The following is a 22,860-nucleotide window of genomic DNA, read 5'->3' on the forward strand; positions in this document are numbered from 1 at the left end:
TCCCGGCTGTCGTGCTGAAGACTTGTGCTCCAGAACTAGCCGCGCATCTAGCCAAACTGTTCCAGTACAACTACAGCAATGGCATCTATCCAACAATGTAGAAAATCCTTGATAATGTGGGTATCAAGGGTTCTGGGGAGCAGGCAGGGAACTGGAGTTGAGTCCAAGATCAAATCAACCATGATCTTATTAAATGGCGGAGCAGGCTCGAAGGGACAAATGGCCTGCTCCTGCTCTGATTTCTCATGTTCTTAAACGGCCCAGGTGTATCCTGTCCACAAAAAAGCAGGACTAATCCAATCCGGCCAATTATCGCCCACCTGTCTACTCTCAATCATCCGAAAAGTGATGGAAGGTGTCGTCGACAGTGCTATCAAGCGGTACTTGCTCACCAATAATCTGCTCACCGATGCCCAGTTTGGGTTCACCAGGACCACTCGGCTCCAGACCTCATTACAGCTTTGGTCCAAAGATGGACATGAGCTGAATTCCAGAGGTGAGATGAGAGTGACTGCCCTTGACACCAAGGCAGCATTTGACAGAGTGTGGCATCAAAGAGCCCTAATAAAACTGAAGTTAATGGGAATCGGGGAAAACTCTCCACTGGCTGGAGTCATACCTAGCACAAAGGAAGATGGTTGTGGTGGTTCGAGATCAATCATCACAGCCCCAGGACATCGCTGCAGGAGTTCCTCAGGGTAGTGTTCTAGATCCAACCATCTTCAGCCCCTTCATCAATGACTTCCCTCCATTATAAGGTCAGAAGTGGAATGTTCGGTGGTGATTGCGCAGTGTTCAGTTCCATTTGCAACTCCTCAGAAAATGAAGCAGTCTATGCCCGCATGCAGGAAGACCTAGACGACATTCAGGCTTGGGCTGATAAGTGGCAAGTAACATTCGCGCCACACAAGTGTCAGGCAATGACCATCTCCAACATGAGAGTCAAACCACCTCCCCTTAATATTCAACAGCATAACCACCTCCCAAATCCACAACCTCTACCACCCAAAAGGACAAGGGCAGCAGGAGCATGGGAGCACCATCACGTGCAAGTTCCCCTCCAAGTTACACACCATCCTGACTTGAAAATATATTGCCGTTCCTTCATCGACACTGGGTCGAAATCCTGGAACTCCCTCCCTAACAGCACTTTGGGAGTACCTTCACCACAAGGACTGCAGCGGTTCAAGAAGGTGGATTACCACCATCTTCTCGAGGGCAATTGGGGATGGGCAATTAATGCTGTCCTTGCCAGTGACGCCCATATCCAGGAAGGAATTAAAAAAAACACTTCTGATTTTATTTTGAGTTTTTGTTTGTAAGAGGTATTAAAAAGCAGCTTTTCTATAACGTGAATCAACCACAATCTGGTTGATTCACCACCATTACTGTTTTTTTGGAGCTAGCTTAATTTGGCAAGTTTTGCCAATGGTATAACACCGTCCTTAACAGATAACGGACATTTTTTTTTAAGTACCGTTTTTCTGATGTCATATATTGAATAGTTCAAGATCATTTTAGCAAATCTACAAATAGCAAATGTCCTTTAAAAAAAATAATTTTTAACTAATCTTAAGACTTCAAAAAGGGTAATTTTACAAATTTGAGTTCGTACAGCTTCATCTGTCAGGAGCACACACCCAAAATTCAGGTGTGCTATGCCACTATTATCCATAGATTAATCTGAAAGACACAATATCACGGGAATCATACACCCAAATTCCTGATAGACAGCTCCACGCCCTGGAGTGTGAATCTGTTAAATTGCCACTTTTATATCTAATGAAACCAGCTCTTGCCTAACCTTTTTGTGGGCCTATCTCAGAGCTGTCCTGCTGCAGGATTCTTACTGGAAAACCTTTTCCTGCATTTGCTGCTAAAAGCTAAGTATCTAACTGACTGGGTCACCATTAAGGTATGACCTGTCCGTCTTCAGTTGAGTGGGAAACTTTCCTTTTGATTACTTCAGTCAAATGTCAGGTTTTTTTTTTTAATTGGATAGTAGGAGCAGGGAAGCAGAAGATCTAAAAGTTAGAACAGGCAGGGGGTAATGGTTAGAATGAGTAGGATAGAATACATTAGTAGAGAAAAATTTCAGATGAAGCATAGAGGGCTAGATTTTCAGCTTTTATGTTTTTGGGGTGATAATGGTGGCAGGGCGAGAAAGTTGGCACCCGGGAATAGTTTGCGCCTCAGTAGGTAAGTTTGGGCAGCTGGGCCCTTCATCGGGGGTGCAGCGCTAAGGGAGGCGTTGTACACCTCTTGGCGCATGGATGGGAAACTCCTGAGCTGAAGAGCCGGCCCGGCAGCACTCCGAGAGATGCCTGAGGGGGGAGGGGGAACTTGAAACAAAAACATACAAACATTCCCAAAATCTTGTCCACGCCACCACAACACAAATTGTAAAAAAATAAATAAAAGAAAAACCAATCATACTTGTCTTAGGAGTCCATTACTCACCTCTTTGGCAATGTGATGGTTGGACTGCCCTGATTTCCCAGGTGGTCAGGGCGAGGCGCGCTTCGGGGCAGATGGGACGGGCAGGAGTTTAAACTTGTGCCGGTGTCGTAACCAGGGGCACTGCACACTGGCGCAGCTCCTCCGGGAGGTGCTGCTAAGCCACAAAACCGGACACGAGAATCGCTGCGGGGCGCTGGAGGCTGACCACCCAGCCAAAACACCTCGCCTCTGTCATTGCCGCCGTTCTGGGGTGAAAAACTGAGCGCAGAAGACCCGAAAATCATAAACATTCGTATGTTAATACAGGTTGAGTGCCCAAAATCCTGGAATGTTCCGGACTCCAAACCGATTGGTGGCAGGGTCGTGGAATCCGTAAAATGATCCAAACCTGCCGACCTCAGGGACCCATCGTTGCCCAACCTCGGGCCTCGTCTCCACTCACCTCACTCCGCTCACCGCTGCTGCCCTTACCTCGGAGCCCCGCCGCTGCCCGACCTTTGGCCTCACCTTGCCGCTGCTGACCTAATCCCACCGCCGTTGCCCTTACCTCGGGGCCTCCTCACCGGCCCGCCCTAACACCTCTTCTGCGACGGGGCCCACCGGCCCAAACAACTCCACGGCGGCGGGGCCTGCCCGAATTCCTCCACGGCGGCGGGACCCCGCCCGACGACCTCGTGGACGGGGCCAGCAACCCGAACAGCTCCTCGGAGAGCAAGCCCCCCTTTCTGACATTCCGAAATCTGGAAATACCCGAACCTGGGCTCGGGTACTTCCGGATTTCGGACGTCAGAGACACGTTCCGAAGTCAGGAAAAACACGAAAGCTGGCTTGGCCTCGGTCCCGAGGTTGCTGGATTCGGGACACTGAACTGTATCCCATGGTTCATGTTGTATCATTTCAAGGACATCACTGGACAAGCTAATACAAAGTGCTTAATATTTTTAGCCACAAAATTGTGTTTTACTAGGTTATGGTTAATATTCCAATAGTGGCTAATCCTTATATTTGAGTAGACTTTATAAAATTCGTAGATTTTTGAGTATTGGTGTATGAGCTGAAAATAAATATAAGCTTGGAGAGACTGGAGGTTCCCTGTCGTTCAGCAGTCTGAAGTTTAAAATGATGCTTTTTTAATGTTGTCGAAGCAACTTTATTTTTTAAAATATTTTTTACATAATGTATTTTTTTTGGCAGCTGGGTATTGCGTGATTACTTACATACTTGGAGTTGGAGACAGACATTTGGACAACCTCCTGCTGACAAAGACGGGTAAGTTTCGAAGAAATGTACCACTTTTGTCACTCTAATCCAAAGTCTTTGTCATTTTTGTACCTGCTTCAGATTCTATTTTCTTTTTCATATTTCTAAAACTCACAATGAGATATTCTGAAGGTAATTTCAGTTTGTTGATCTTGGGCGAAAAATTGCGGTCGGAGGCTTTCCACGGGTGGATGCATCCGACCAAAAGAAAAAAAAATCCAAATGTACCTGGTGGTCCCGCTCCAACGAACTCTTCAGGTCCGAAGCCTAGCTGTGCAGCTCAGTGTAGGGTCTCATGTATTCCAGAAGCATAAGTGCTTCCTGGGATCACGTGGGCCTGGACCACCAATCACAATTAGTATTCTCATTCATAGTAACGGGAGCTTAGAGCTTCCATTACTATCAATGAGAATATCCCTAAAACCAAATAAAATGCAAATATAAATTCAAAAAAAGACCACTATTTCAAAATTAATAGAAATTGTTTTAAATTAAATGTTTGAGGAAAAAAAAGATTTTTTTTTAATAGAAAAAATAAATGTTATTACTATTTTTATATCTATTAAAATTCTTATGCTGGTTTGAAAACCACCTTATGCCGGATAATGAAATGGGTTTGACAAATTGTAAAAAAATAGGTTGCATTCTTGCATAGCTCAGTTTTCTTTTACCCGATTGTTAGAATTGGCAATTATTTACTTGCTTTTTTTGCATTGAATACTGCATTTTTTTGATTAGTCCTCGGAAGTACTTTTGTATGTTATTTCGACGTTAAAGGTGATGTACAAAAACAAGTTGCTTTGCAGTGTATTTTCTATTGCTTTGATATAATAGTACTTTCATTATCTGTGATAGCACTGACCAAGCTGATTCATAGAATGATTTATGGAACAATCATACACCTTTTACCAGTCCTAAAAGTTTGAAGGACATTCGCTGGGCAAGAGTTGGACAAATAGCCCAAATCTCTGCCCGCGAAGCCCCTTCTCCCGGGGATGCGTACGATTTGTCAAAAGTTGACAGATCGCAAGTGCTGGCTTAGAGCGCCTAAACCCGGAACTTGCGGGGTTACGTCGGGCGGCCGGAATTTCAGGGCCAATAAGATACCTGGTTTCAGTTTGACTAAAAATTCAGCAGAGGGCACTGCATGTCTATTTTGTACCACTGCATTCAGACTGCAGTCAAAATTACTATGTAACATTGCTGTGTACCATTTCTATATGGTTCTGAATTGTAGTTTCTACAGACATAAATTCATCCTAAATCTTTGGATTTTTGAACTAGGTTCTTTCAATGTATTGTCCTAATGTGTATGTGTGTGTCTGTTTTAGGTTGGCAGAAGAGTACTTAATATTGCTTCATGATCTTGATTATACATTATACAGCCATTTTTAATCTTCAGGGTTTTTGCCTCCTTTTGCTAAAATATGACAGTGTAAACTCTTAATTACCTAAACACGTAGTAAAATGAGTGTTTATCTCAAATTAAGAAAGTTAGGTGTCCCAACAAAACTAGATGATTGTATTTTTAGTTGAGAATTTCAGTAATCCTGTTGTGTTTTATAGCTCTTGTATGTTTTTTTTAATATGTAACCTGAAATTAATTTTTTTTCCACTTACAAGCAAGCGATAGTACTAGAAAATATAAAATTATTTTGGTTTATTCAACTGCATTTTAGATTCTCAGTTGCTCTGTATATTGGTATAATGTTTAAATGATTGATCTCAGCCACTGCAATCCATCAGTTTCGTGCGATATGTTTGTCAGCATTTATAGTAAATCGCTTCATATGGAAGATCTTTTAAGAACCTTCTGATAGTAAACTGACAGCTCTGACTTGAAATCACAAGGGGCCATGTTTTCATTCAGTCCCTCTTCAAGCAAGTTTTGAAAACCACCACATGCCAGATAATGAAACGGGTTTGACAAATTGTAAGGAAATGGGTTGCATTCTTGCATAGCTCAGTTTTTTTTTTTGCGCCCAATTGTTGGAATTGCCACCAATTGTCTACTTGCTTTTTTTTTTGCATTGAATACTGCATTTTTTTGATTAGTTCTCGGAAGTACTTTTGGTATGTTATTTCTACGTTAAAGGTGATGTACAAAAACAAGTTGCTTTGCAGTGTATTTTCATTTGCTTTGATATAATAGTACTTTCATTATCTGTGATAGCACTGACCAAGCTGATGTATAGAATGATGTATGGAACAATATTTTATATGTGTGTATATATATATATATATATATATATTGAATAAAGCAAGTCAGTGGGTCGCCAGGAGCTCAGTTGATTGGAATGCTGACAGTTAACATTGAATTTTTGCAACCTTTTTTTTGTGTAGCTAGTGTTAAATTGGTACCCAAGGGAAATGGGCAGCACTCACTTCTAGAGGGATTCTTGCATGAGTGCTCAGAATGAGTCTATCATTCAAGATTGGCAAAAGCAGGGGCTGTGCAATGGAGAAAATACTTGATTGTACAAAGGAAAAGTAACTGGTTGGGGGGACAAGTCTATACCTGATCTGTAAAGCATAAATAGATCAACATTCCAGCGCTGTTTCATATTTTGCAAGCTGTGGGTTGAGATGAATCTTTCTGCATTGTAGCAGCTGTTTTTTTGTGGTTTGGGGAGAAATTGATTTGTTAAAAACGAGAGGGAGATGAAACCTGTCTGGGAAAGATTATTTTCCCACTTTGCTGGAGGGTTTGCTGAATTAAATAAGGAGCAGAATTGATTGCAAATGTAGACTATCTCAGCCTGCTAATAAATTTTGAGTCGGGAGAAAGAGGGAGGTTTTGTTTATGTATACGTGATCCTCTTGTATACACAACTTAAGGTTTTTGTGCATAACTCTAATGTCCTCGTTGCACCTGTTTTCTAGGTGGAAAGAGGCCTGAAAATGGCCTAAAAGAATTTCAATCCCAAAATGTTATAACATCTAGGCTTGCAGTCCAAAAATAATTATTTATGAAGTGTGGGATATAGATATAAAACAACCTTGTCTAGCGTTATGTTGAAGTTGACTATGCTGAATGTTTGGTAATCAGCCATTACATTTGCCAATTTTTTTCAGCCAACAATAATCCACTCAAAAGGTTGAAGTTGTGCTGTTTTTAAATTTAGAAAAAATGCAGAATGCTAAGATTATTAATCTGTGATTGCTGTATTTGTGCTGCCGCAGGGAAATTGTTTCACATAGACTTTGGATATATTTTGGGTCGTGACCCCAAGCCTCTGCCACCCCCTATGAAGCTGAGTAAAGAGATGGTGGAAGGGATGGGTGGAATGCAGAGTGAACAGTACCAAGAATTCCGTAAACAGTGTTACACTGCTTTCCTGCACCTGAGAAGGTAATTCATGTCCCAACTTCCATTTCAGTGCTTCACTCCAAAGAGGGCTTGTTTTTGATTATAAATACATTGAGCAAAAGCCTTTGAAAAGTGTCTGTTTTTCCAAGTTTTAGAACTCCCTGATTTGCAAACATAGTACAGTCTAGTTTCAATTAAGTTATTTAAATTGGAAAGCAAATTGTTTCATTTATAGAACACCTTTCAATCCTCGTGACTTCCAAAAGGTGCTTCGGAACAAAACATAGAAACATAGAAACATAGAAAATAGGTGCAGGAGTAGGCCATTCGGCCCTTCTAGCCTGCACCGCCATTCAATGAGTTCATGGCTGAACATTCAACTTCAGTACCCCATTCTTGCTTTCTCGCCATACCCCTTTTGAAGTGTAGTCACTATAATATAGGTAAAAGTGTCTGCCAATTTGTGCACAGCAAGGTCCCACAAACAGTAGTGAAATAACTGGGCAGATAATCTGTTTTGGTGCTGCTATGGGAATCTTTTGGGCCGAATTTTCGAGAAGTTTGCGACCGGGTTTTCGCCGCAATTTGACCCTCCGGGCAGGATTCTCGGGTACCTGTTTGCGGCGGCGCTTCCAAGTTCCACTGGGGAGAGGTGCGCCGATGTGGAACAACGCGGATTGTGTTTGCATCGGACTTTCGACTCTCTCCCAACCTGTATGCCCCTCCCAGAATAGCGACAGGTCAAATCTGTCGGTGCAGCCCTGCCAGTAGCGGTAAGTATGAAAGCCTGCAAAAAAGGTAAGTTAAAGTTTTTATTTTTTACTTTTCTTTCAGCAATTCAATAGTTAAGGATTTTGTGAGTATTTTTGGAATGACTTTTGCAATTTTTTTTCCCCCCCTCCCAAGGCCTCTCTCGCAGCGCTCCCTGCCCCGGACTAAATTTGGCGAAAGTCACATTTTTGTGCCGCAAATCCTCGTGCAACGCCCCCCCTTACCGAGGTGCAGATGTAAAACCCGAAAGTACAGCCTAAAAGCGGTAGCGTTAATTTTCGCACATTGTTAGTGTTTTCGGCGTAAAACTCCGAAAGCTGAAAATCCGGCCCTATACATCCAATAGGGGAGGGTATAATGAGGCCTGGGTTTAATGTCTCCTCTGAAAGACAAAATCTCCACCAATGCAGTACTCCCTCAGTACTGCATGGAAGTGTCGGCCTAGATCATGTGCCTGGAGTGGGGCTTGAACTCATGACCTTTTGAGGCGCGAGTGCTACGATTGAATCAAGGCTGACACTTGTCAAGTCATTTTTGCTCAAAGATTTAAATTAATAAACAGGAGTACACTGTATTTGAGCTATTGCAAATTAGTAACCTAGTCAGAGTTGCCAACCATACCTGCACATTTTCGATAGCTCACCTACTTCAGAGTGATGCATTAGTACATATCATTGTTTTTGCTCCCTGTCCACTTCCTACTCTTGCATTTCTTGGTAAAATCAATAATCTTAGAAAATAAAAGCAGATTGAGCCAGTGTTGTCCAAAATGAGTATGCTGGTGACATGTACCAAAGATAATTCCTGTGCCCCAATTCTTCTGCAGCCTTTTCTGTAGCAACTGTTTTTATTCCGCAATCCCATACAACAATCTAGATAAGTAGATTCGAGATGGGGAGAAAATCTAGTTGAATTCAGGGATAACAATAGTTAACATCAGCAGGTTGAGGCCTTCAAAGGAGCAGCGGTGGTCTGACCCAGCATTCGGCTTGGCGGCCTCAAACTGCAAGGACTATCAGCAGGTTGGGACCTTCAAAGGAGCATACCACTTCAAGGTACAGTGTGTGCTGGAGAGCAACGGCTGTGAAGAGAGCAACTGGATTGGACGTCACCAAGGTCCAGGTCGATGATTGGAGCGTGGGCAGGTACAGCAGGAGCGGCACATGATCGTGGAGCGACATGATCGGGGCCCAGGAGAGGCGAGGGCCAAGGTGCAGCATCGGCCAGCCCACACTGCAATATGTGTGCGTACTAGGTCCGTGCAGCAGAGCTAGTCTCCAGACGTCTTGGTTAATCCTTGCCACGAGACCAAGACCTAGCTCTGTCAAGCCTGTGTGGTGGCTGGTGTGCAACGGCCACCACATGTTTTAAAAAAGAAAATCCATGCACAGGCATCTTCCGCCCTTCAACATGGAGTTTGGGACCTGGAACATTAGGTCCTTCATTGAAACACCTGTGAACTCATCCCTTGGAAGCAAGTCGATATGAGGGACTGCCTATGATGATGAGTTGTCATTCTCTCCTCCCAGCCTCCACCTCCACATGTGTAATCCTAAAAATCATCCCCAATATAAATTGAGTGGCTTAATGAGTCAGTCGAGCCAGGCATTTGATTATTCTCATGGTCTAATGGGAGTAACAGTGTACTGAAGTAGGTTGATCTTGGTATTCAAGTGAATACTACTGTTTTGCTCATGAAACGCAGCTCTGACAAGACTTTCCTTTTAAAATACTCTGTTGAGTTAACTCAAAACAACACAAAAAAAATTGATTAAAAAGGAAACACTGCAAATGCTGGAAATGTGAAATAAAAACAAAATGTTGGAAACACAGCATTGGTAAAGAGAAAAAGCTGGTAATGATTCAGGTACATAATCTTCAGGGGAACAGAAGCAAAGGCCATTTTAGTAGAATCATAGCATGGTTACAGCACTGAAAGAGGCAATTCAGCCTGTGGAGCCCATGCTAACGCTTTGCAAGAGCACTTCAGCTAGTCCCACTCCTCCTGCCCTTTCCCTGTAGCCCTACACATTTTTTTCATCAGGTACTTATCCAATTCCCTTTTGAAAGCCATAATTGAATCTGCCTCCACCACCCTTTCAGGTGGTACATTCCAGAGAATTGGACACACTACTCCAGTTGAGGCCGAACCAGTTCGTCATAACTTCCTTGCTTTTGTACTCCATACCTCTATACTTTTTTAACTGCTTTCTCAACCTTCCCTGCCACCTTTAACGATTTGTGCACATATATCCCCAGGTGTCTCTGTTCATGCACCCCTTTTAGAATTGTACTCTTTAGTTTATATTGCTTCTCTTCGTTCTTCCTACCAAAATGTATCACTTTGCACTTTACTGCATTAAATTTCATCTGCCACGTGTTCGCCCATTCTTCTTCTTGAAGTCTCACTATCCTCCGCACTATACTTCCAAGTTTTGTGTCATCTGCAAATTTTGAAATTGTGCCCTGTACACTCATGTCTAAATCGTTGGTATATATCAAGAAAAGCAGTGGTCCTAGCACCGACCCCTGAGGAACACCACTGTATACCTTCCTCCAGTCTGAAAAACAACCGTTCACTGCTACTCTCTGTTTCCTGTCACCTATCCAATTTCGTATCCATGCTGTTCCTGTCCCTTTTATTCCATGGGCTTCAACTTTGCTGGCAAGCCTATTATGTGGCACTTTACCTAATGCCTTTTGGAAATTCATGTACACCACGTCAACCGCATTCTCAACAACCCTCTCTCTGTTACCTCATCAAAAAAATTTGATCAAGTTAGTTAAACACAATTTGGCGTTAACAAATCCGTGCTAGCTTTCCTTAATTAATCCATACTTATCCAAGTGACTGTTAACTTTGTTCCGGATTATCGTTTCTAAGGTTGGAAAAAATGGAGAGAAACAAAAGAATCAACAACTCTGTCAATCACAGAGAGGAAGTTAATGGGTTAAATGACCTGCAAACTGCTTAATAGGATACTGTTTGACGATACAAAAGGTCATCAAAAATGTCTGGACCAGAAAGGAAAATGCTTGCAAGTATTTGTTGAGGGAGAAATGGGGAAGAAAAAGGACAACATTAATGGAGAAATAAAAATAGAGAGGCAAAAGCAAAGTTTTTTTTATAATAGTTTATAGAATGTAAATATGTTTAACAATTACTGTTTAATAGAAATACTAGCTGATTAAATCAAGACAATGGCAGATAAAATGCCTGACTGAGTAGTGCGTATTTCTAGAGGGAAAGCAGAATAAACTCTGAGCCTGAAAGGTGCAGTGGACCAAATGGTCGTCTCCTATACTGTCAAATTCCAGTGGATGAAAGCATAATTTGTTAAAGAAAAGTAATTTAATATCTAGGGAAGAGAAGTCCAGTTTAACTAAAGGTGGAGTCTTTCCAAAGATGCTATTTGACACGGTGAAGAGGGAAAGTGCTTTTGGTAAGGTTTCACATCAGCGAATCATAGATATGATAAGAAGTTGGGATATAAATTTATTATGCTGGTTAGAAAAATGGCTTTATGTAGAAGTGGAAGGTAGCCATAAATTTGACCTTTTTAGGCAAGAAAGAGATTACAAACAAGATTACACAGGTTTATCTTCTGACCCTTGCTGCTATTATTGACTTGGCATGGGTACAAAAAAGCAAAATTCCTGTCTAGAGGTTATCCAAAAATAGGAGGCAGGGCAAATAACGAACAATTCAAGCAGGTTCAGAACAAAATGGATCTTTTACATAATTGGACTAATTGGTATCAAATGCAGTTAATAGACAATAGTTAATAGTCAATAGATGTGGTATTGTTCCTGTATAAGCATTAATTAGATTGTATCTGAAACACTACAGTTCTGGTCACTCAGTTAGACCTTGCAATCATTAAACAACTTGTTTAAATGTCTTTGCACAATAAGAACATGAGGCATGATGGTGGTTAATTTTAGAAAAACCTACACAGAACAGAAAGTCCCTGCATGACGTGAAGCTGTCCATTATTTATAACTGATAAATAGTTAAATAATTCAAACTTTGAGTCTTTGATTTAACCTCTGAACTTTGAAATTGTTCCAGGTATCCAGTAATATATCTAAAATATTGTACGTCATCCTTTTGTTTACCAAATACCGTGAAAAGTCACTAATACTTAAATTAACTCTTCTCCTATAGGGACAGCAGTAGTAACTTTCAGCTTGAAATAAATATTTGAAAATGCCACTCCTTTCTTATGAATGCAGAGCAGACTATTCAACATTCACATCACCAAAATAATTTATTCCTTTTCCAGATATTCTAATCTAATTCTAAATCTTTTCTCGCTAATGGTGGATGCCAACATCCCAGATATCGCTCTGGAGCCTGACAAGACTGTGAAAAAGGTAATCTTGAAACAAATCATTTCATTTGCTTATTAGTCAATAATAATCTCAATTTTAGATAATACATTATTCTAATACAGTAACTAAAATCTAATTCTTCAGCTAGTTTACAATCAAAATTAGTGTTTGCGGCATTTATAACCTTTTAAGTGAAATGGATTTTAAACTTTGAAACTGTAACCCTGTCGAGTTGAAGATTTCTTTTCATGTTCTTGCAAAATATATATATATATTTTTTACATTCTATAAGACGAGGTAGGTAAGCTCTCAAAGTCCTTTTAATACATTAGTCATGTAATCTAATGTTTTATACGTTTTTCTCCTTTCCCAAGAACATTACATTTATTTTCTTGTTTTTTTCCTCCCACAGTTGAAACTAGTATTCTGGCTATTATATCGTAAGGGGAAAGCTTTGATAAATTTAATCTACTCTTACCATATAGAGAGGTGCAGTAACCCTAGTAACATTAAGGTGCATTTAAGCAATCGGTAACTGCCAACATGTGCTTAATGAATGCTCACAGGAGAGAGCGGTGCCTAGTCACCTCTTCCCTAGGAGAAACGAAAGAAAACTGGAGAGCAAGTTGGCCTTTATTTAAAAAAAATATTCTCAGAATATGTGGACACTGGCAAAACTGCATTTACTGCCCATCCTCGGTTGCCCTAAGAAGGTGATGGTGGTACATCTTGAACTACTGCAGTCCTTGTGTGTTTGAGAGAATTCCAGATTTTTTGACCTGGTGATAAGTAAGGAATGTCTACACAAGTCCAAGTCAGGGTGGTGTGTGATTTGGAGATGGTGTTCTCAGAACATTGCTGCTCGTGTCCTTCCCGTTGTTAGCGGTTATGAGGCAGAGAGGTGCTGCCGAAATAAGCTTGGTGAGTTGCTGCAGAGCATACTACAGCCACAGAGCGTTTGTCCCACACGAGATTGGTGTGCAAAATTAAAGCACATGGTAGGGGGTAATGTACTAACGTGGATAGAGAACTGGTTGGCAGATAGGAAGCAGAGTCAGGATAAACGGGTCCTTTTTAGAATGGCAGGTAGTGACTAGTGGGGTGCCGCAGGGCTCAATGCTGGGACCCCAGCTATTTACAATATACATTAATGATTTAGATGAAGGAATTAAGTGTAATATCTCCAAGTTTGCAGATGACACTAAGCTGGGTGGCGGTGTGAGCTTTGAGGAGGACACGAAGAGGCTGCAGGGTGACTTGGACAGGTTAGGTGAGTGGTCAAAATGCATGGCAGATTTAGTACAATGTAGATAAATGTGAGGTGATCCACTTTAGGGGCAAAAACACAAAGGCAGAATATTATCTGAATGACAGCAGGTTAGGAAAAGGGGAGGTGCAACGAGATCTGGGTGTCATGGTACATCAGTCATTGAAAGTTGGCATGCAGGTACAGCAGGCGGTGAAGAAGGCAAATGGTATGTTGGCCTTCATAGCTAGGGTATTTGAGTATAAGAGCAAGGAGATCTTACTGCAGTTGTACAGGGCCTTGGTGAGACTTCACCTGGAATATTGTGTTCAGTTTTGGTCTCCTAATCTGAGGAAGAACGTTCTTGCTATTGAGGAAGTGCAGCGAAGGTTCACTAGACTGATTCCCGGGATGGCAGGATTGACATATGAGGAGAGACTGGATCGACTGGGCCTGTATTCACTGGAGTTTAGAAGGATGAGAGGGGATCTCATGGAAACATAAAATTCTGACGGGACAGGGCAGGTTAGATGCAGGAAAAATGTTCCCGATGTTGAGGAAGTCCAGTACCAGGGGACACAGTCTAAGGATAAGGGGTAAGCCATTTAGAACTGAGATGAGGAGAAACTTCTTCACTCAGAGTTGTTAACCTGTGGAATTCCCTACCGCAGAGAGTTGTTGATGCCAGTTCATTGGATATATTCAAGAGGGAGTTAGATATGGCCCTTACGGCGAAAGGGATCAAGGGGTATGGAGAGAAAGCAGGAAAGGGGTACTGAGGTGAATGATCAGCCATGATCTTATTGAATGGTGGTGCAGGTTCGAAGGGCCGAATGGCCTACTCCTGCACCTATTGTCTGTTTCTATGTCCATGTTTCTATGTGATGGAGGGGTTGTATATCGAGTTCTGCGGCAGGGATGCAGTCAAACATATTGCTTTAACTTGGAAACTGCAGAGCTTCTTGTGTGTTGCGACTTCACTCATCCAGGCGAATGCTATTCCATTACACTTCTAATTCATGCCTGGGGTCAAGAGGTGAGCCACACATCGCAGAGGTAACCAGTGTTTGTCTTGCTCTTGGAGCCACAGTGGTGATGTAGATTCACCAAAGCTTCTGGCAATTGATGATCCCAAGAGATTGACGGTAGACTCAGCGATGGAGATGCAATTGAAGATTGGGGTTAGGCGATTGAGCTATTTATTGTTGGAGATGATCTTGCCTGGCACTTGTGTGGTGAGAATATTACCTGCTACTTGTGAAGCGAGCCTGGATATTGTCAAAGTCCTGATGTAGGCTGGCATGGCTGCTTCATGATCGGAGGAGTTGAGGATGAAGTTGAAAAGTCTGGAATTGTCAGCGAACAATCCCACTCCTATCCTTATGATGGAAGAATGGTCATTGATAAAGCAGCTGAAGATAGTTAGGCTGAGGATGCTTCCCTGAGGAACTTTGCAGTGATGTTGTGAGGCTGCAATTATTTTGGCCTCTGACAACTTTGTCCATCATCATCTGTGTCATGAATGACTAAAGCCACTGGAGTGTTTCCTGTTGACCACCGCCCCCATTGATGCAAGTTTTGCTAGGGCTTCTTGTATCCCGACTCGTTTGCTACCTTGATGTCAAAGACAGCTCCTGTCACCTCTCCTGACGTTTTGCTCTTAAGTCCGTATCTGGATTAAAACTGCGAATGAGGTCTGGAGTCGAGTGGTTCTGTTGGAACCTGAACTGTGTGTCTGAGTAGGTGTCGCTTGATGGCATTATTGATGAGTCTTTTTGCTGATGATTGACAGGATGGTAATTGACACGAGTAGATTTATCTTGTTTTTGTTTTTATGGTTAGAACATACCTGGGCGATGTTTTACTTTTATTGGGTAGTATCATAGGTGCACTGGAATAGTTTGGGTGGGCGGCAGCCAGATCTGGCATGCAGGTCTTCAGCACTACAGCATATTGTGAGAGCCCTTGGCCTTTGCATTCGGCTACATCTTAATGTCATGTGGGGTGAACCAAATCATCTTGGCACTGGCACCTATCATGTCAAGGTCCCCGGGAGGAGGCCGAGCAGGATCATCCACTCTTGGCACTTTTGGCTGACGATGCTTGTAAACATTTCAGCTTTTTTGCGCTCCAGTATTGGGTTCAGCATTGTTGAGGATGAGAGATTGAATCTCAAACTTGGAATGATAAAAGGCTTTTTGTTTAACTTATGTAAAAGATGTAACCATTGTGGTTAGAAATACTTGTACAAGTGAAGGTGACTTTGGTGTTGTTTATAGTGAGAAAATTCTGATTAAGCAGTGTTTATGTGGTAGGACAGATGTAAGAGGTAATCACTGTACCAGCTTACTTTCATTAGTCTAGTACAGACATCTGGCATGTTAAAAATTCAAACATTGATTTAGATCAGCTGAATGAAAAATGGAAAACTAGAAGTGCTAGTGTAGAACAAGAATTAAAATTTCAACATGTACAGTTTTAGGACAGCATAACAGGGATATAAAGGGCTACTTGTAATACAATTTGTGTGTATAAAGTGTATACAGATGGGACAGATGAGGCACTTTTCTGAACTTTGCCTAATAATTTTTGGGATATTGGACATTGACCTAATTACAGAATGGGACTTCTTAAAAATGGTTATCCTTTTAAGCAACTATCTAATGCTTCATCTTTGGAATGTTTGAAGCGGAAAGAATACTGTACTGTGTGGTTGGGGTAGAGGGGGAGGGAAGTAACACTTTCAAAATACAAGTACTCTCATTAAAATCTCCTTACCGGCTACGGGATTTTCCTGTTTACCTTTTTCGGTTCTGTGAGTATCTGCCATTTCAGGTCTGTCATTATTGAGCTACTCTACAAATGCTGGGGATAAGTGGGAGAGGGGCATGTAAAACTTACCTATTTTCTAAATGGGGAATGCCTGGGAAAGTCATGTTTTAGCTGATACTGTTTGAATGGCCCTGGATACTATTTAAAAACCACTTCTGGAGGTACTTCCTGATGCAAGGAAGGATTGAAAAGTGAACCTCCATGTAACTGTAAGAAACTCATTAAAAGGAGGACATCTCTTACCAAGCATAGTTTTATAAATAAAACATTTTCCCATAAATGATGGAACATTGTTGCTCAATTCACTCAACCATGAAGTGAAGCTTCCTTGCAACAGTGGGAGGTGGCCATAGTAGAAGACACCACCTAGCTGTCTTGATGGTTATCTGTGCAGACACTTTAGGCCAGTTTAAATTTGCATTTGTTTGGAATTGATGTGCCCAGATAGCCACTAAGCTACGTTACTTGATGGAACAAATTAAGAGCTACCTGTTTTATTTTTCCAAACTTTTTTCTGGTCTTCCAGTCATGCACATTCTTGGATGTTCTTTCCTGGCATGCTGATAAAATAGATGATGCAACCTGTCTGTTTTTAATAACCAATGGTTTGGGTCTTGTTCCATGGCACACAACTGTTAACCTTGAACTTGTCAGAAGAGCAATTTCAGGCTGAACAAAAATAATTTTCTGCCATTTTTACTGAGATCTTCTGGCACTATTCCAATCTCATATACATTATAACGGGGGGAAATTAATTGGGTGTCACCTTTGTCCGCACTTACCTCTGTCCTTTTTATACAAAGCAGTTGATGTATTGGGAGTAGTGTTGAGTAATGCAACTTTAAATCTGTACAAATTTTCCTAATTCTGAATTAAAAATGTTGCGCTAACATAAAAATAGTCCTTTTTTTGGAAAGAGTCTATTTCAAAAAAATCAAGTATAACCATAGAATAACAATGCTCATCAAATTCTTGTTTGGTTCTCCCTCAATAAATGTGTGCATGGTTACTTGAGGAAATGATGAAGCCCTTTGTCCTATATGCATTAGTGTAAGCTACTGCAGCTATCACTTTCTTAAACATTACATCTTACTTAACTATTAGCTTCATTTAGAGAACAGGAAATATCAAATTGTAATTTTTAAAATTCTGAGCTCGGTAGAGCTGATGCACCTATCCCTCTTGAGATTGCTGCAGGTACCTGCAGGTGAGGAAGTTTTGGTCTTAGTCTGAATCATGGTCATAAGTCCATCAGGACAAACACAAATCAGATCCTCTAGAGTCACTGCGTTTGTTTTCTTTTTATACTGTACCTTATGAAGAGAGTATTGTATTATCATTGTTATCCACAATTAATTACGAAAGTAACAAGTTTGAAAGCTGTTGATACAAGTTATAAATTTGTTTGTGCATTTAATTATATGTCCTCATTCTATATACAGGTGCAGGACAAATTCCGCCTGGATCTTTCTGATGAAGAGGCAGTTCATTACATGCAGAGTTTGATAGATGAAAGTGTGGGTGCCTTGTTTGCTGCAGTGGTAGAACAAATACACAAATTTGCTCAGGTTGGTACCAAATAAAACTTTATTTTTAAGCTTTAAAAGTTGGACTCTAAATTTTATCAGCAAAACCATAATGTAAATCACCTAGGAGCATGTGTAGTCTCAATGATTAGCTAACTTTTCCCCATTCTTCCATATATAAGGCTACATTTTTGCTAATTTGCTCATTTACAATAAATAGAATTGTATAAATTTACAGCTATTTGGCTCAGTGTTTGGCGACTAAGGAAATGTTTAACAATATAAGAAATAGGAGCAGGAGTCGACCATTTGGCCCTTCAAACCTGCTCTGCCATTCATTGCTGATCTTCTACCTCAGCTCCATTTTCCTGCCCTACCCCTCTATATCCCTTGATTCCCTTGGTATCCAAAGATCTATTGATCTCTGTCTTGATGGGGAGGGCATCAAACAGGAAATTAGGGGTGCATGCAATAAAGGTGCAGCAGTTATAATGGGTGACTTTAATATGCACATAGATTGGGCTAACCAAACTGGAAGCAATACGGTGGAGGAGGATTTCCTGGAGTGCATAAGGGATGGTTTTTTAGATCAATATGTCGAGGAGCCAACTAGGGGGGAGGCCATCTTAGACTGGGTGTTGTGTAATGAGAGAGGATTAATTAGCAATCTCGCTGTGCGAGGCCCCTTGGGGAAGATTGACCATAATATGGTGGAATTCTGCATTAGGATGGAGAATGAAACAGTTAATTCAGAGACCATGGTCCAGAACTTAAAGAAGGGTAACTTTGAAGGTATGAGGCGTGAATTGGCTAGGATAGATTGGCGAATGATACTTAAGGGGTTGACTGTGGATGGGCAATGGCAGACATTTAGAGACCGCATGGATGAACTACAACAATTGTACATTCCTGTCTGGCGGAAAAATAAAAAAGGAAAGTTGGCTCAACCGTGGCTATCAAGGGAAATCAGGGATAGTATTAAAGCCAAGGAAGTGGCATACAAATTGGCCAGAAATAGCAGCGAACCTGGGGACTGGGAGAAATTTAGAACTCAGCAGAGGAGGACAAAGGGTTTGATTAGGGCAGGGAAAATGGAGTACGAGAAGAAGCTTGCAGGGAACATTAAGACGGATTGCAAAAATTTCTATAGATATGTAAAGAGAAAAAGGTTAGTAAAGACAAACGTAGGTCCCCTGCAGTCAGAATCAGGGGAAGTCATAACGGGGAACAAAGAAATGGCGGACCAATTGAACAAGTACTTTGGTTCGGTATTCACTAAGGAGGACACAAACAACCTTCCGGATATAAAAGGGGTCGGAGGGTCTAGTAAGGAGGAGGAACTGAGGGAAATCCTTATTAGTCGGGAAATTCTGTTGGGGAAATTGATGGGATTGAAGGCCGATAAATCCCCAGAGCCTGATGGACTGCATCCCAGAGTACTTAAGGAGGTGGCCTTGGAAATAGCGGATGCATTGACAGTCATTTTCCAACATTCCATTGACTCTGGATCAGTTCCTATGGAGTGGAGGGTAGCCAATGTAACCCCACTTTTTAAAAAAGGAGGGAGAGAGAAAACAGGGAATTATAGACCGGTCAGCCTGACATCGGTAGTGGGTAAAATGATGGAATCAATTATTAAGGATGTCATAGCAGTGCATTTGGAAAGAGGTGACATGATAGGTCCAAGTCAGCATGGATTTGTGAAAGGGAAATTATGCTTGACAAATCTTCTGGAATTTTTTGAGGATGTTTCCAGTAGAGTGGACAAGGGAGAACCAGTTGATGTGGTATATTTGGACTTTCAGAAGGCTTTCGACAAGGTCCCACACAAGAGATTAATGTGCAAAGTTAAAGCACATGGGATTGGGAGTAGTGTGCTGAAATGGATTGAGAACTGGTTGTCAGACAGGAAGCAAAGAGTAAGAGTAAATGGGGACTTTTCAGAATGGCAGGCAGTGACGAGTGGGGTACCGCAAGGTTCTGTGCTGGGGCCCAGCTGTTTACACTGTACATTAATGATTTAGACAAGGGGATTAAATGTTGTATCTCCAAATTTGCGGATGACACTAAGTTGGATGGCAGTGTGAGCTGCGAGGAGGAAGCTATGAGGCTGCAGAGCGACTTGGATAGGTTAGGTGAGTGGGCAAATGCATGGCAGATGAAGTATAATGTGGATAAATGTGAGGTTATCCACTTTGGTGGTAAAAACAGAGAGACAGACTATTATCTGAATGGTGACAGATTAGGAAAAGGGGAGGTGCAAAGAGACCTGGGTGTCATGGTACATCAGTCATTGAAGGTTGGCATGCAGGTACAGCAGGCGGTTAAGAAAGCAAATGGCATGTTGGCCTTCATAGCGAGGGGATTTGAGTACAGGGGCAGGGAGGTGTTGCTACAGTTGTACAGGGCCTTGATGAGGCCACACCTGGAGTATTGTGTACAGTTTTGGTCTCCTAACCTGAGGAAGGACATTCTTGCTATTGAGGGAGTGCAGCGAAGGTTCACCAGACTCATTCCCGGATGGCGGGACTGACCTATCAAGAAAGACTGGATCAACTGGGCTTGTATTCACTGGAGTTCAGAAGAATGAGAGGGGACCTCATAGAACATTTAAAATTCTGACTGGGTTAGACAGGTTAGATGCAGGAAGAATGTTCCCAATGTTGGGGAAGTCCAGAACCAGGGGACACAGTCTAAGGATAAGGGGTAAGCCATTTAGGACCGAAATGCGGAGGAACTTCTTCACCCAGAGAGTGGTGAACCTGTGGAATTCTCTACCACAGAAAGTTGTTGAGGCCAATTCACTAAATATATTCAAAAAGGAGTTAGATGAGGTCCTTACTACTAGGGGGATCAAGGGGTATGGCGAGAAAACAGGAATGGGGTACTGAAGTTGAATGTTCAGCCATGAACTCATTGAATGGCGGTGCAGGCTAGAAGGGCCGAATGGCCTACTCCTGCACCTATTTTCTATGTTTCTATGACTACTCAACGACTGAGCATCCACAGTTCTCTGGGGTAGAGAATTCCAAAGAATCACAACTCTGAGTGGCCGACCTCTTATTCTGAGACAGTGACCCTTTAGTTCTAGACTTCCCAGCCAGGAGAACCATTCTCTCAGCATCTATCCTTTCAGGCCCCTTGTCTATTTCAATGAGATCACCTCTCAGTCTTCTAATCTCTAGAGAATATAGGCTAGTCTAAATCAATCTCTTCTCAGACAATCCTCTCATTCCAGGACTCAGTCTAATCAACCTATGATGCACTCCCTTAAGGGTAAGTATATCCCTCCTTGGGTAAGGAGACAAAAACTGTACACAATACTGCAGGTGTGGTCTCACCAAGGCCCTACATAATTGTAGTAAGACTTCTTTATTCTTGTACTCCAATGCCTTTGTAAGAAAGACTAACATACCAATAGCTTTCCCAATTTCTTGCTGTATCTGCATATTGACTTTCTGCGATTCGTGAACAATGGCTTTTTAAAGGCCCGGAACCCCCTCAACTGCCCAATCTGGAAGACTCTTCCATGTATTTCTTAGTCCATATGAAGAAAGTCCAGCAGTTCTAAATATGTCTCATTAGTTTAAGCCTGTGTCCCCATTTCAGAAGCTATGAATTATTTTGAAGTAGTTATAGATCACCTTTTCAATATAATGTCTATTGTGTAAATTGGAGCAATCTAATACACCCCTTTTCCTGCAGTTTTCAATAGTTTCTTTGAGTGTTCATCAAATTTCTTAAATATTGTCATTTGATTTGCTTGGGGCCCAATCATGGATCTTGCACTGATTTCTGATTTTTAAAAGATAACACATTGGTGATGTAAGAAAATGCTATATTGCCTCACTGGCTGATTGGAAGTACTAAAGTTAACAGTATTTGTGTTGCTCTGCATTGAAATGACTCCAGAGACACACTATAGACAGTATCATTTTGATCACATTTCAAATAAGAAACCATCTGTCAGTTAATATACACCGTGAGTATAGGTGTGCTATAAAGGCTCATTTATAACAATTCAGCTTTTAATTGGCTTGCGTATCATAACTATAAGAAAAGCAGTTATAATGCAGCAGACTGGTTGTGAATTTCTAGATGACTAAGCATCCAACTTTCTTTATCTCTTTTAGTATTGGAGAAGATAGATTCTGTTTTTCTGTAGCGGCTGAACAAGACGATCTCTGAAGAGGAACCTCATCTGTTGCAAGATTTTGAGGTTTACTGCATAAGAACAAATTGAAGTGCAGTTCTTTTCATAAAATAATTCAACTATAAGGAAACGTTCTGCACTAAACTTTGCACAGCAAAATATTTGAATGAATATATATTCATAGTGCTAATCTTTCCAGTGGCCAATAATGAAAGAGAACTGAACCAATTGTTTTGCAGTATCCCAGGGAAAGCTTTTGCAAAGTTATTTTCTTATGATGGATCTTGGAGGAGTATGACAAATGAACAGTGCTGTATATTGTAGCAAATGTGTAGCTTTGTGACTTGCCATTCAATTACAGTGAAAATATAAACAAAATGTTTATTTTTTTGCAGTTGAACAGTCATCATGAAAAAGCTTGAAACGGGTTGTAACCTGTATCCAATGCTGTTACTGCCTAAAATGCCATCTTTCAATTTTGATGTAAACTGTTTAACACAATAAATTAACAACTTCTGTTGGAAAAGCTCTCATCTAAATGCACACATCTAACCTAAGATCTATATAAACTATAGAGCAAAAATACATATTAAGCTGTGAAGCAGATTTTTTTGTTATGAATGAATTTTGTAATTTCACCAGAGTGCTGTACAGAGAGCAATAAATAACAGAAAATGGGTTGATTTGAATTTTTTTTATCCATCTAGTTTTTATCCGGCGGTCATGTAAGATATGGAGGTTGTTGGAGGCCAACCATCTCCACCCCAGGACATTGCTGCAAGAGTTCCTCAGGGTAGTGTGCTAGGCCCAACTATCTTCAGCTGCTTCATCAATGATGTTCCCTCCATCATAAGGTCAGAAATGGAGCTGGTTACTAATGATTAGTGTTCAGTGCCATTGAAATTTCTCGGATAATGAATCATCCATATCCGCAATCAGCAAGATCTGGACAGCAACCAGGCTTGGG

At 41.3% G+C, this 22,860-nt stretch overlaps 1 protein-coding gene across 2 annotated transcripts in view; it reads left to right on the forward strand.

The window, feature by feature from the left end:
• Positions 1-22,571, forward strand: part of pik3c3 (phosphatidylinositol 3-kinase, catalytic subunit type 3) — a 155,846-nt gene extending 133,275 nt beyond the window's left edge. For both annotated transcript variants that reach the window (XM_070868410.1, XM_070868411.1), the window contains 5 exons: positions 3,655-3,729; positions 6,904-7,072; positions 12,088-12,178; positions 17,657-17,782; positions 21,874-22,571. In XM_070868410.1, coding sequence (XP_070724511.1) covers positions 3,655-3,729; positions 6,904-7,072; positions 12,088-12,178; positions 17,657-17,782; positions 21,874-21,888 — 476 coding nt within the window. In that variant the 3' untranslated portion in view covers positions 21,889-22,571. The remainder of the gene's footprint in view (positions 1-3,654; positions 3,730-6,903; positions 7,073-12,087; positions 12,179-17,656; positions 17,783-21,873) is intronic.
• The last annotated feature ends 289 nt before the right edge of the window (positions 22,572-22,860 follow it).

The sequence above is a fragment of the Pristiophorus japonicus genome, chromosome 2, assembly GCF_044704955.1.
Source record: "Pristiophorus japonicus isolate sPriJap1 chromosome 2, sPriJap1.hap1, whole genome shotgun sequence".
Lineage (NCBI taxonomy): Eukaryota > Metazoa > Chordata > Chondrichthyes > Pristiophoridae > Pristiophorus > Pristiophorus japonicus.